This window comes from Rhodotorula paludigena (genome assembly GCF_050403205.1).
Source record: "Rhodotorula paludigena JCM10292 DNA, Rt_paludigena_JCM10292v1_ctg22, whole genome shotgun sequence".
Classification (NCBI taxonomy): Eukaryota; Fungi; Basidiomycota; class Microbotryomycetes; order Sporidiobolales; family Sporidiobolaceae; genus Rhodotorula; species Rhodotorula paludigena.
The window spans coordinates 282,756-293,322 of NW_027481436.1; the positions used below are offsets into that span (position 1 = coordinate 282,756).

The following is a 10,567-nucleotide window of genomic DNA, read 5'->3' on the forward strand; positions in this document are numbered from 1 at the left end:
GTCGCCTGGTTGCCACTTTGCACGCTTTGTACAGCAGACCAGACTCGCTCGTGCTCGCTCGACTCTGCCCGCACTCGCACCCTCCGGCAACCCGCACTCAAGCCCCGCCCCGCCCGCGTGCCACCCGCTCCACCCCTCCGCACCGACTGCCCAAGATGATGAAGGCACGCCCACCCGCACCCGTGCACCCTCTCCACCAGACCCAACCATCCTCACCGTCACTCTCTCCGCAGATCTGGAGCCTTAAGAAGAGCGAGGATGCCGCAGCAAAGGCAAAGCCAAAGACCTCGGCCGCACTCATCCGCGTACAGAAGGGCGAGTCGCGCTCCGTTCTGCTCCTTCGTGGCTCCATGCGCCCGTATCGGAGCTCCCGGGAGTGCCAGGCCGCCTCGATCGGGGCGACGGAGTGCGCTTACCCGGCCAGACGACCCCGGCGGACGACCCGCTCACTTCGCGCCCGTCGCATCGCTGGTCCTCGTTCGTGGCTCGATAGCACTTTTGGAGCTCGCACGAGTCTACCGAGGCGGTGGCGCGAGCGGCAGAGCGCATCCTGACGAGTCGACCTGGTCGTCGACCTCGATCAGCTCGACTTTGCGTCGTCTAGTGGGGCGCGAGCTGGCTTGCCGTACTCTCCGACTCGCACAGAAGCACGCTAGGTGGACCTGGGAATGCCGAGAATGCGTGCTGACCTGCCTCTCCTCCCGCCTCTTCCACTCCCTCTCTCGAAATCATCCGCCTCGTCTCCCCGCGCCCCTTCACTCGCACCGCGCCCTCGCCCGCCACGCAGATTTGACCGAGCTCGACCTCCCGCCGACAATGAAGACGCACTTCCCCAACCCCGAGGATCTCCTCAACTTTGAGCTCACCATCACGCCGGACGAGGGTGCGTCCCGTCTCGTCTCGTCTCGTCGCCCTCGACGCTCGAGTCCGCTCCACTCCGCAAGCGCCTGCTTGCGAAGCGGAGATTCCGCCGTCAGAGATTGCGAGAGCGACATCATGGAGCTGACGTGCACGATCGCACACCCGCAGGCATGTACAAAGGCGGCACGTTCAAGTTCACGGTCGCCATCAGCAACAACTACCCGCATGAGCCGCCAAAGGTCAAGTGCCTGCCCAAGGTGCGTCGCGGCAGCTCGCGCGAGGATTCGAGAGTGTGATCATTGAAGAATCGGCGACTGACCCCGTTTCTCTCGCTCGTCTCCTCTACGCCTTCCTCGACCCCTGCCACGTTGCACCGCCGACCATCATCAAACGCGCCTCGAACCGCAGATCTATCACCCGAACCTCGACCTCGAAGGCAACGTCTGCCTCAACATTCTCCGCGAGGACTGGAAGCCCGTCCTCAACCTCAACGCCGTCATGGTCGGCCTCCAGTACCTCTTCCTCGAGCCCAACGCAGACGACCCGCTCAACAAGGGTGCGTTGCCCTCTCCTCTGCCTCTGTCTTGCGCGGCTGCGCTTTCTGCTGCTTTTGCGAGATCGTCGGACAGGCCTCGCTGACTCGCCGATCCTTCTCGTTCCCCACGTCAACAGACGCGGCCAACGACCTGCGCCAGAACCGCGAGCGCTTCCAGCAGAACGTGACCAAGAGCATGCGCGGCGGTGTCGTCGGGAGCGAGCAGTTTGACGACGTGCGCAAGTGAGCGCCGCATGGCATCTCGTTCCGTGTCTTTGCAGGTGCGTTGCGCGTCGCTGTCGGAACCGCTCTCCTGCTCGGGCGTCTCGAACGTCAGCTTGAAGTGGAGGTTTCCTATAAGCGACGGGCTCACGATCGCCTTCCTCCCCCCTCCAGATCCCCTTCGTCCGTCTCCTAGCCGTCCATGTTTGTCAACAGTAGCTCTCTCCACCTCTCGTCTCCCGACGACAACTCTCGCGCGCTCTCGCAGCCTAGACCACCGAGCCCTCGTTTCTGTCTCCCCCTACCGACCTCGCATAATCCTCCCTTCGCGCTCCTCTTTCTCCTCGTTCTGGGCTTCCGGGCTCACATTCTATACCCCTTCGTTGCGGGCGTTCATCCCCCGTCGCAATCCACTGCAGTTTCTTCGACGTGCGCGAGCCGGATCGGGCGCGGCCGACGAGGATTGGAGCCGGGCCGCGACCTTCGCAAGTCGACCCGCTCGTCCCGCCCGCTGTGCTGTGCCTTTCCTTTGCGGTTGCACGACGCTTCACTGCTGCCTCTGCTGCGCTCTTCTGACGCTCTCCGGCGCTCCCTCGTCGCTCGTTATCCTCCGCAGGTCGGCCCCACTTGCCCCGACCAGCCTCCTCCGCCTCCGCACCGCCTCCTCCGCTCGTCGTCCTTTCGCTCACTTCCTCGCGGCGAGTCATCCCGCTCGATGCGTCGCTTGTCGCTCTGGACGGCACTCAGCGCTGTCTCGGCCCTAGCAGCCGCGTCGACGGCGCTCGTGCAGACGCCGCTGCTTCAGACGCACAAGTACCCGGACCCGATCAAGGTCACGGGCGACACAGACGTGCGTCCTCTACTCTCTGATCCTCTCGCCTAGCACGCTGACTGAGTATCGACCGCACAGATCGTGCGTCGCGACCGCATTGACCCGAGTGAGGACGAAGCTGACCCTCGTTCCGCGTTGTTGACCCGATTCGCAGCACGACCCCTCGCTGGCGAAGGGCCCGGACGGCACCTACTTTCTCTTTGGAACGTGCGTACACTGATGTGCCTCCAATCAAAGCAAGGTGGAGGGGGGCGCTGACTGTCTTTCCTCTCACACTGCAGCGGAAACCAGCTTCTCATTCACTCTTCGTACGTCCCTTGACAGTCTCTGCCTGCACATCAACTTATCACGTTGATCTCTCAGCCCCGACCGCGTCAACTGGACCTACATCGGCGACGTCTTCCCCTCGTCGGCGCCGGTCGCGACGGACCCGTACACTCGCCAGCGCAACGGCGACCTGTGGGCGCCCGATGTCACGTGGGTCGCGAGCCAGAAGCGTTTCGTCATGTACTACACGGCGAGCTCGATGGGGAGCAGGCACAGCGCGCTCTTCCTGGTGCGCCTTCAACGCGCGAGAGTGACCGGTTGGTAGCGAATGCTGACTCGCGTGCTTGTTGCAGGCCTTCAGCTCGACGGCGCTTCCGGGTACCTGGACTGACGGAGGAAAAGTCCTCGAGACTTCCGAGGATGACCGGTACAACGCGATCGACCCAAAGTGCGCCTTTCCTGCGCCCTGCGTATCCAGTCTCGCGCTAATCACACACTCGAAACAGCCTGATCATCCTCCCCTCCGGCGAGTGGTACCTCACCTTTGGCTCGTACTGGCAAGGCCTCTTCACGGTCCAGCTCGACCCGAACACGGGCAAGCTCCTTCACCCGGACCGCAAGGACTACGTCCACCTCGCCAAGCGCGGCGGCGGCGGCGCGGAGGAGGCAGCGTGGGTGTATAGGGTGCGTTCAACGTCTCGCTGACTGGCTCAGTGGTCGGTCCTGATGTGTATCTGCTCGCGTGGCGCAGGCCAGCAACGGCTACTTCTACCTCTTCAGGTGGGCTCCTCTTCATGCAATACCGCACTCGCACGTCACTGACTGGCTCGCACACGTCTCCAGCTCTTTCGACATCTGCTGCAGGTCGACCGACTCGACCTACAACATCCGCGTCAGCCGCGCCGACAACGTCCTTGGCCCTTATGTTGACAAGGACGGCGTGCCCGCTACCGAGGCAAGCCTTCTATTCATGTGCGCACAAGCTTGGTATTGACTCACTTGCTCCGACAGAGCGGTGGCACGATCATCCTCTCGACGCACGGCTCGACCATCGGTCCTGGCGGTTCGTCTCGTATCTTTGGTCTCTTTCGCTACGTCTCTGACCCTGCGCTGTCTCGCAGGCCAAGCTCTCCTGAACGATGTCGACGGTCCGATCCTTGCATATCACTACTACGTCCCGGGCAAGTCGGTCGTCGGGCTCAACCGGCTCGACTTTAGCTCGGGTTGGCCTGTCGTTGTCGACTAGGCGCTCGTTCTCGCCTCTTTGTTCCTGATGATCGCTCTTGCATACTGTTTGTATCCGCCTGCCTCGCTGGGCACCCCTGTATCGTTGCTTGGAAGCGCAGATTGCGCATCGGGAGGAGGACGTGTGTGCTTCCGCGCGGTTGATCCGGCGATGCAACCTAGATCCGCTCTCCCGCGCTTCTCCCCGACGTCTTCGGCGTCCCCCAGAGTCCGTATGCGATCCTGCACACCGCTTGAATCGCTGCAAAGCCAAGGCGGGACAGGGTGCAGAGCGCGGCAGCTTCAGGAGAGGCGTGCGGACTTGGGCGAGAGAAGCTTGGGCCGGCGAGGCTCACGGCTGAGACCGACGTCGCCGCTTCCCACTCGCTCGAGAGCTCTCGAGCACCAACCCAGCCAGCAGCTGAGATGCCTAGCGACCTAGGCAAGCGCGCCCTCGGCGCCGCAGACGCGCAGCCGCCCGCGAAGAAGGCCAAGAAGGGCGCGAAGCACGGGGGAGCGCCGAGCAGCTCGACGCCGCCCCTGGGCAAGTTCCTGGCAAGCAGTGCGTTCTCTCTCCAGCTTGACGGGCTCTTCAGAGCTTGCGCTGACCCGATCGAGCTGCGCAGGCGAGAAGCACGTCCGCGACAAGGCCGTCGCTACGCTCTCCCGCTTCCTCTCGGCGGGGAAGGTCAAGCGTGCGTCTGCAGCGCATGGAGACGACAACGATGACGAGGCAGTCGAGCCGAAGGAGGAAGACTTGCCCGTCGGGGACCTCAACTGGGACGAGGAGTGGACGCCGGATGCGCGGTTGTCGCCCGATGAGATGGACAAGCTGTGGAAGGGAGTCTGGTACTGTGCGTATTCCTGTCACGATCTCTAGAGAATGTCGCTGACGTGCTTCTCTGCAGGCTTCTGGATGTCGGACAAGCCGCTCGTGCAGCAGGGGCTCGCGCAGACGCTCGCCGACCTGACGCTCGACGTCCGCCCGAAGAGCAAGACGCACAACGGTCGCGTTGAGCGCTTCCGCGCCGCGCTCTGCTACCTCCGCGGGTTCTGGCACACGGTCGTGCGCGAGTGGTTCGGGATGGACAAGCACCGGTGCGCCCCTCTCCCGCTCTTCCCCTTGCTTCCCCCGCTCATCTTGGTCGTTCGCAGGCTCGACAAGTTCCTTCTCCTGCTCCGACGATTTGTGCATGTCGCATTCCGGCTGCTAGAGCGGGAAGGTTGGGATGCAAGGGCTATCGCGGAGTACAACGAGGTTTTGACGGGACCGGGCGGGCCATTGCAGTGCGTCTTCACGATTCTGCTCGCTCTATCTTGTGCTGATCCTCCGCTGCAACAGCGTCACCGATCCGAAGGTGCTCCACTCGATCGCATACCACCTCTTCGACATCTACCTCGACGAAATTGAGCGTACCTGCGCCGCCCACCTCCCTTCATCCTCCGATTCAACTGCGTCCGACGAGCTCTCTACCTCCGCACCCGAGCGCTCCGTTCCGGTGACCCCCCTCCTCGCGCCCATGTGCTCGACATTTGCCATCGCCCCCACCTCCATCCTCGCCTCTCGCGTGACGGAGAACGTCTTCACGCCCCTCCTCGAAGCGCTCCTCCCGCCGAAACCGTCTTCGCGTCCGAACAAGCGGCGAAAGAACGACCCGCCGCCCCCTCCGCGCCCGGCGTACCCGGGCATCGTCGCCCTCGCGGTGGAAGGCGCCGGCGCGCAGAGCGATGCGGCAGCGGGCGAGGCAATCGCAAAGTCGGTGCTCAAGCGGCTGTTTGACGAGGGCGGGAGCGAGACGACTGGCGAAGTCAACCGCAGGCGGATCTACCAGTTTGTCGCAGCGTCGGGCGTCGAGCTGGAATGAGCGGGTCATGCTAGCCCTTTATCTTTGCCTTCGTGTTCATTGCTTCGATGAGCTCGCGAGACCGCTGTCAGCGCTGTGTACGGGATGTTGCTTCCGAAAGACGACTACCTGCACCGCCCCGTTCCGCGGGTTACGCTTATTCCGACCCGCAGCTTTCGTCGGCTGTCAGTCTGCGGCGTGCGATCGAGTCGCACGTGGCACGAGAGCCATACCGTTGTCTTCCCGTGTGCCGACGGGGGCTTCGCGTTGCCGCGCTCGCTTCGGGCAGTCTCATCGGCGAAGACAAAGGGAACGCCTCTCTCCGCAACGCTCAGAGCTCTGCCGGCCCTGAAAAAGCGCAAGAGGCCAGCGCAGTGCGTATATGCACGGTCCACATGCGTGCATCAGGCACGGGCGCAGGCGGCAATCCCTTTCTCGCCGCGAGGACTTGGGCGCACGAAGCCTTCGCAGGAGAGAGTGCCCTTGTCCTCGCCTGCCGGACTCGGTGCCGGGTGAGAACCTTGCTGTGCGGCTCGGGCTCGAGCTTCCCTTTCTCCCTGCTCCGCTCGAACTGCGACTTTTCAGGAGCCGGTCGCTTCCCGCTCTTCTCCTTCATTTTCCCCTGTGTCGTTTCACCTTGATCAGTGCCCCCTCCTTCCGCTTCTAATCCTCAATGATCGGCTTCGTCGCGCTGGCCCCGCTCGCCATCCTCGCTTCCTCGTCGCTGGTCGACGCTCTCCCCTCGCCCGTCCGTCTCGAAGGCTCGGTTCCGACCGTCACGCGCCGCGACGGAACCGTCGACGAAGCCCTCTTTGCCCGCAACCTCGACGCGACCTTCCCGAAGCTTGAGGGTGTCAACCCCGGCCAAGCCGATGTGGAGCCGCAGGTCGGCCGCAACGCGCGCCGGGCGCTTCCGCTCGGCAAGCGCTGCGACAAGCAGGCGCAGGTCTCGCTCGATGCGAGGCAGTATGCGGTACGTGTGTCTGATACGGATCGCGCGCACGGCAGCATTTAACGATGCGCTGCTTGCAGAACTTCGTGCCCGTCAAGTTTGGTTCGTCAGGCCAGACTCTTTGTGCGTTCTTCTTTGACGTCCACTTTTCGCACAACGATTGACGCCATCCCTCTGTAGCGCTGATCCTCGACACCGGCTCGACCGATCTGGTCGTTCAGTCGACAAATGCCAACGGTGCGTTCCTGCATGCATCCTTGGGTCCCCCTCTCAGATACTCACGCACTCCGGCACAGGCGCATCTGCGTTCGACACGAGCAAGTCGACTTCCTACAAGGCGACCGACGAGGCATTCACCTTCAGCTGTGCGTGCTTGCCGCCGCTGCCACATCCGTCACCCGCTCACCTCGTGTTACAGACGTCGACGGCTCGATGAGCGGCATCATCGCCCAGGATAAGATCTCGGTGGGGGGTCTTTCGATCGACAAGCAAACCTTCGGTGCGTCCCCGAGCCTTGGCTCTCACGCTCGCGTGAAGTCTGACATCGGGTTGTTACCCAGGCCTCGTTGAATCCGACCATTCGGCTGGTGTATCTGGCGTCTTCGGTCTCGGCATGCCTAGTCAGGCCAAGGTGTGTTACGCCTTTCCCGAGCACAGCGGGAAGCCGCTGATGACGGTGCACCTCGCAGATCGCGGCTCCGAGCGTCATGGACTCGTTGTACAGCGCCGGCAAACTCGACAGCAAGTCTTTCGGCCTCGCGTTGGGCAGCGCCGAGAGCGGCAAAGGCTCGCTCATCCTCGGCGGCATGGACGAGGCGTACGCCAAGTCGCCGTACATGAAGCTGCCCGTGTGGACGCCTTTCGGTCGCGTGAGCGAAGTCAATTGTTTGCTCCCTTGCTTCGGCGCTGATTCAATCGTCAACTGTACAGTGGGCTCTGGGTCTTCAGATCGTTGTCGTCAACAGCCGCACCGCTGCGGGCGGTCTCGGCGTCGCAACCTTCATCGACTCCGGCTCGACTGTTGTGCGTGCAGTCTCAGCGTCCTTCACTCACTCGTCCGCATACTCACCTTTTACCGACGCAGTCTTACCTTCCCAAGGATGTCGTCAAGACCAGTGGGTTTGCTCTTGCTCTGTCGACAGGCCGTTGCTGATTCTGCCTTCCGCAGTCCACTCGGCCATCCCGGGCGCCAAGCTGTACGACACGATCACCCAGGGTCTTAACGGCGTCGATTACACGGTCGAGCGCTGGCAGTACCCATGCAACGCCCAGATCGGCCAAGTCGGCTTCAGCTTCGACGGCGGCCGTCGCCAGGTCGCGCAGATCCAGCCCGGCACGTTCAACCTCGGCTATGCCAACGAAGACAGCAAGGAGATGTGCGCGAGCACCTTCTTCGGCGTCGACATCGAGCTCGGCGGCGTCAAGGCTGGTATCCTTGGCGGTGCGTTCGTTGCCTCGTCTTCCGACTCTCGCATCCAGGCTGACTCTCCCCTTCCTGCTTCCCAGCCAACTTCCTCCGCAACGTCTACGCCAAGTTCGACTTCGGCAGCCAGAACGAGCAGCCGACCATCTCGTTCTGGAATGCGCACAAGTGACTCTCGAGCGCCCAGGCGGCCTCCTTCTTCTCGGCGTTCCTTCGCAACCTCCTCGCAATTCCTCGCAATCTCGCAGACCTTGCAACCTCGCATTCGTGATTCACCCTCTCCTTTCATCGCGCCTCTCGCTCGCAAGATGGACGCTCTCCCTTCCCTCGCTGTTCTTGCGCTGTTCCGTTCCTCGTGCAATCGTATTTATCGCACCCGTCTTTCTCCCGCGCCTATGTCGCATCGCATTTTAGAGCGACTGTATGCTGTCTGTGGCGCCTGCTGTGTTCGCTCGCGGAGCGGCGACGTTTCCCCACTTCGTCCCGGTCGCTCCTTGACCTCCGCACTCTCCGCTCCTCTCGGCTGCTCTCGCCGGTGCAGAGCTTGACTAAGCCTGATCGTGCTCGCTGCCTCGCCGCCATGCCCGTCGAGTTGCTCCCGTTCCCGCCCGCCTACTGCGTCGGTGCGTCACCGTCGTGCACCGCCTCCTTCCTCGCCAGGTGCGCTGACGAGGCGGGAGGACCGCTGTCGACGTGCAAAGTCGGCGCATACAGGCTCTTGACCGACCCGCAGCTGTACCGCCCGATCTGGCAGCGCTCGCGCAAGTCTCTTCAGCGCGCCCTCCTCCTCGCCGTCCCCTACTCGCTCTTCGCGCTACCCTTGACTCGACTCTACGTCACGTTCGTCCTCTCGCGGAGCCCGCTCTCGCCGCGCAACATCCACGATGCGGCTCTCCTTGGCGTGTCGCCGGTGCGGTACACGACCTGGATGCTCCTCCTCGGCCAGATCTCGATGCTTGTCGAGTGGCTTCTTTCGCGTCAGCTGCGCAAGAGTCGAGACGAGGTGTACGAGGCGACCGTGCGGAGCCGAGGCAAGGGTGCGTCATCAGCGCGGTGAGCCCGCTTCATTCGTCCGCTAACCTCGGCTGTCGCTTTCGCAGCTCCCGACTTTTGGCAGCCGTACACAGAGGAGTGGCTCGTGCCGCCCGTGGAGCGTGCCAGGCGGGCGGCGGAGAAGCAATCCTTCTACGTCAGACTGTCAAGCCCGCTCGTCCGCACCGTCCTGCTCAAAGGTGCGTTGAAGCCGTTGTCGCAGCCTTCGGTGTCACCGATGCCGGCTGACACTTTGCTTGCGCAGTTCTTCTCACCCCGCTTAGCTTCGTTCCCGGCCTGAGCCTCTGCGTCATCAGCGCGATCCGCGCTCTCACGCTTGGCAGGAGCCTGCACCGCCCCGTACGTCGTGTCTCGCCCGCTCGCGACGAGTACGAGCTAATCTTCGCACTTCCCAGTACTTTGCTGCCAAGAAGATGTCGTGAGCCGGATCCTTTGTTCTCGTCGCAGTCTCGTTCGAGCTGAGCCTTCGTCTTCCGCAGACCGTTCCAGATCGAGCTGTGGACGACGGAACGCGAGGTCCCCTATCGCAGTGCGTACAGAGTCTACTGCACAACGAGCTACGGAACTCATTGAGCATCGTCATAGTGTTCGGCTTTGTCGCCTCGCTCATGGAGCGCATCCCGCTTGTCGGCCTCGTGTTCAGCATCTCGAACCGCATTGGCGCAGCCATGTGGGCACACGACGTGCGCACCTTCCACAATCTACTGCCGGACTCGCCTGACCCATTCCGCTCTCGCAGCTCGAGAAACGCCAGCACTCTTTCTCGTCCGGCGAGCTGAAACCGACCAAGGTCTACGCGAGCAAGACGGCCGCGCTCGCAGCGCAGCAGCGCGCCATGGACGTACCTGAGGAGGTGCTCTCGGGCCCGGGCGGCTTCCCGCTGCAGAAGGGCCCGATCAAGATTGCCGAGGACGGGAGCGAGATTGGCGCAGTCGCGCAGTCGGGTGCGCCGCCACTCCCGCTGAGGTAGACAGCGCTGTCAACGCGATTCGCTTCTCTCGGTCGACGGGCAGGGCGCAGAGAGACTCGCGTGTGGGTCGACCGCAAAGCGCGCTACACAGGATCTCATGCTGAACAAGCGTCTCCTCCCTCGTCCAACCCCCGCAATGCCTGACGAGCACTTTAGCTGCCGATTCCGTATGTCGACGGGTCGATGCGCGAGTCGAGCGCTTGTTGTGCCGTCGATGGCGACTTCTGCACATGCAGGTGCTGCTGCTGCTGCGAGCCGTTCGAGCCGGCAAGCTGCTGCTGCTGCGGGGTCTGCACTTGCTGCGGATTAGGGTTAGGGTTAGGGTTAGGGTTAGGGTTAGGGTTAGGGTTAGGGTTAGGGTTAGGGTTAGGGTTAGGGTTAGGG

The 10,567-nt window shown here is 63.0% G+C and overlaps 6 protein-coding genes across 6 annotated transcripts; 5 read left to right on the plus strand and 1 right to left on the minus strand.

Moving 5' to 3' along the window:
- Window positions 1-155: 155 nt before the first annotated feature.
- On the plus strand, window positions 156-1,643 carry UBC12 (NEDD8-conjugating protein UBC12; the record flags this gene model as incomplete). The annotated part of the gene is made up of 5 exons (XM_076649269.1): window positions 156-315; window positions 788-883; window positions 1,030-1,118; window positions 1,270-1,417; window positions 1,534-1,643. The coding sequence occupies 5 exons, from the start codon at window positions 156-158 to the stop codon at window positions 1,641-1,643; spliced, it is 603 nt and encodes a 200-aa protein (XP_076505279.1).
- Window positions 1,644-2,333: 690 nt separating this feature from the next.
- JCM10292_004077 (arabinan endo-1,5-alpha-L-arabinosidase) lies at window positions 2,334-3,963 on the plus strand (the record flags this gene model as incomplete). The annotated part of the gene is made up of 10 exons (XM_076649270.1): window positions 2,334-2,468; window positions 2,605-2,657; window positions 2,732-2,758; window positions 2,814-3,006; window positions 3,071-3,165; window positions 3,224-3,401; window positions 3,469-3,497; window positions 3,561-3,657; window positions 3,729-3,780; window positions 3,839-3,963. 10 exons carry the CDS (start codon window positions 2,334-2,336, stop codon window positions 3,961-3,963), a joined length of 984 nt encoding a protein of 327 aa, XP_076505280.1.
- Window positions 3,964-4,367: 404 nt separating this feature from the next.
- On the plus strand, window positions 4,368-5,806 carry RRP1 (Rrp1p; the record flags this gene model as incomplete). The annotated part of the gene is made up of 5 exons (XM_076649271.1): window positions 4,368-4,503; window positions 4,568-4,795; window positions 4,850-5,039; window positions 5,097-5,228; window positions 5,284-5,806. The coding sequence occupies 5 exons, from the start codon at window positions 4,368-4,370 to the stop codon at window positions 5,804-5,806; spliced, it is 1,209 nt and encodes a 402-aa protein (XP_076505281.1).
- A 652-nt stretch (window positions 5,807-6,458) lies between these two features.
- Window positions 6,459-8,332, plus strand: JCM10292_004079 (pepsin-like aspartic protease; the record flags this gene model as incomplete). Its single annotated transcript, XM_076649272.1, has 11 exons — window positions 6,459-6,758; window positions 6,818-6,860; window positions 6,918-6,974; window positions 7,034-7,102; window positions 7,156-7,236; window positions 7,298-7,368; window positions 7,427-7,606; window positions 7,668-7,760; window positions 7,822-7,852; window positions 7,906-8,178; window positions 8,244-8,332. The coding sequence occupies 11 exons, from the start codon at window positions 6,459-6,461 to the stop codon at window positions 8,330-8,332; spliced, it is 1,287 nt and encodes a 428-aa protein (XP_076505282.1).
- Window positions 8,333-8,740: 408 nt separating this feature from the next.
- JCM10292_004080 (uncharacterized protein) lies at window positions 8,741-10,183 on the plus strand (the record flags this gene model as incomplete). Its single annotated transcript, XM_076649273.1, has 8 exons — window positions 8,741-8,783; window positions 8,862-9,197; window positions 9,261-9,392; window positions 9,458-9,552; window positions 9,609-9,631; window positions 9,693-9,742; window positions 9,799-9,896; window positions 9,953-10,183. 8 exons carry the CDS (start codon window positions 8,741-8,743, stop codon window positions 10,181-10,183), a joined length of 1,008 nt encoding a protein of 335 aa, XP_076505283.1.
- A 152-nt stretch (window positions 10,184-10,335) lies between these two features.
- Window positions 10,336-10,473, minus strand: JCM10292_004081 (uncharacterized protein; the record flags this gene model as incomplete). Its single annotated transcript, XM_076649274.1, has 1 exon — window positions 10,336-10,473. A coding segment is annotated over one exon (138 nt), but the record flags the coding sequence as incomplete, so codon positions are not given.
- Between the last annotated feature and the right edge of the window lie 94 nt (window positions 10,474-10,567).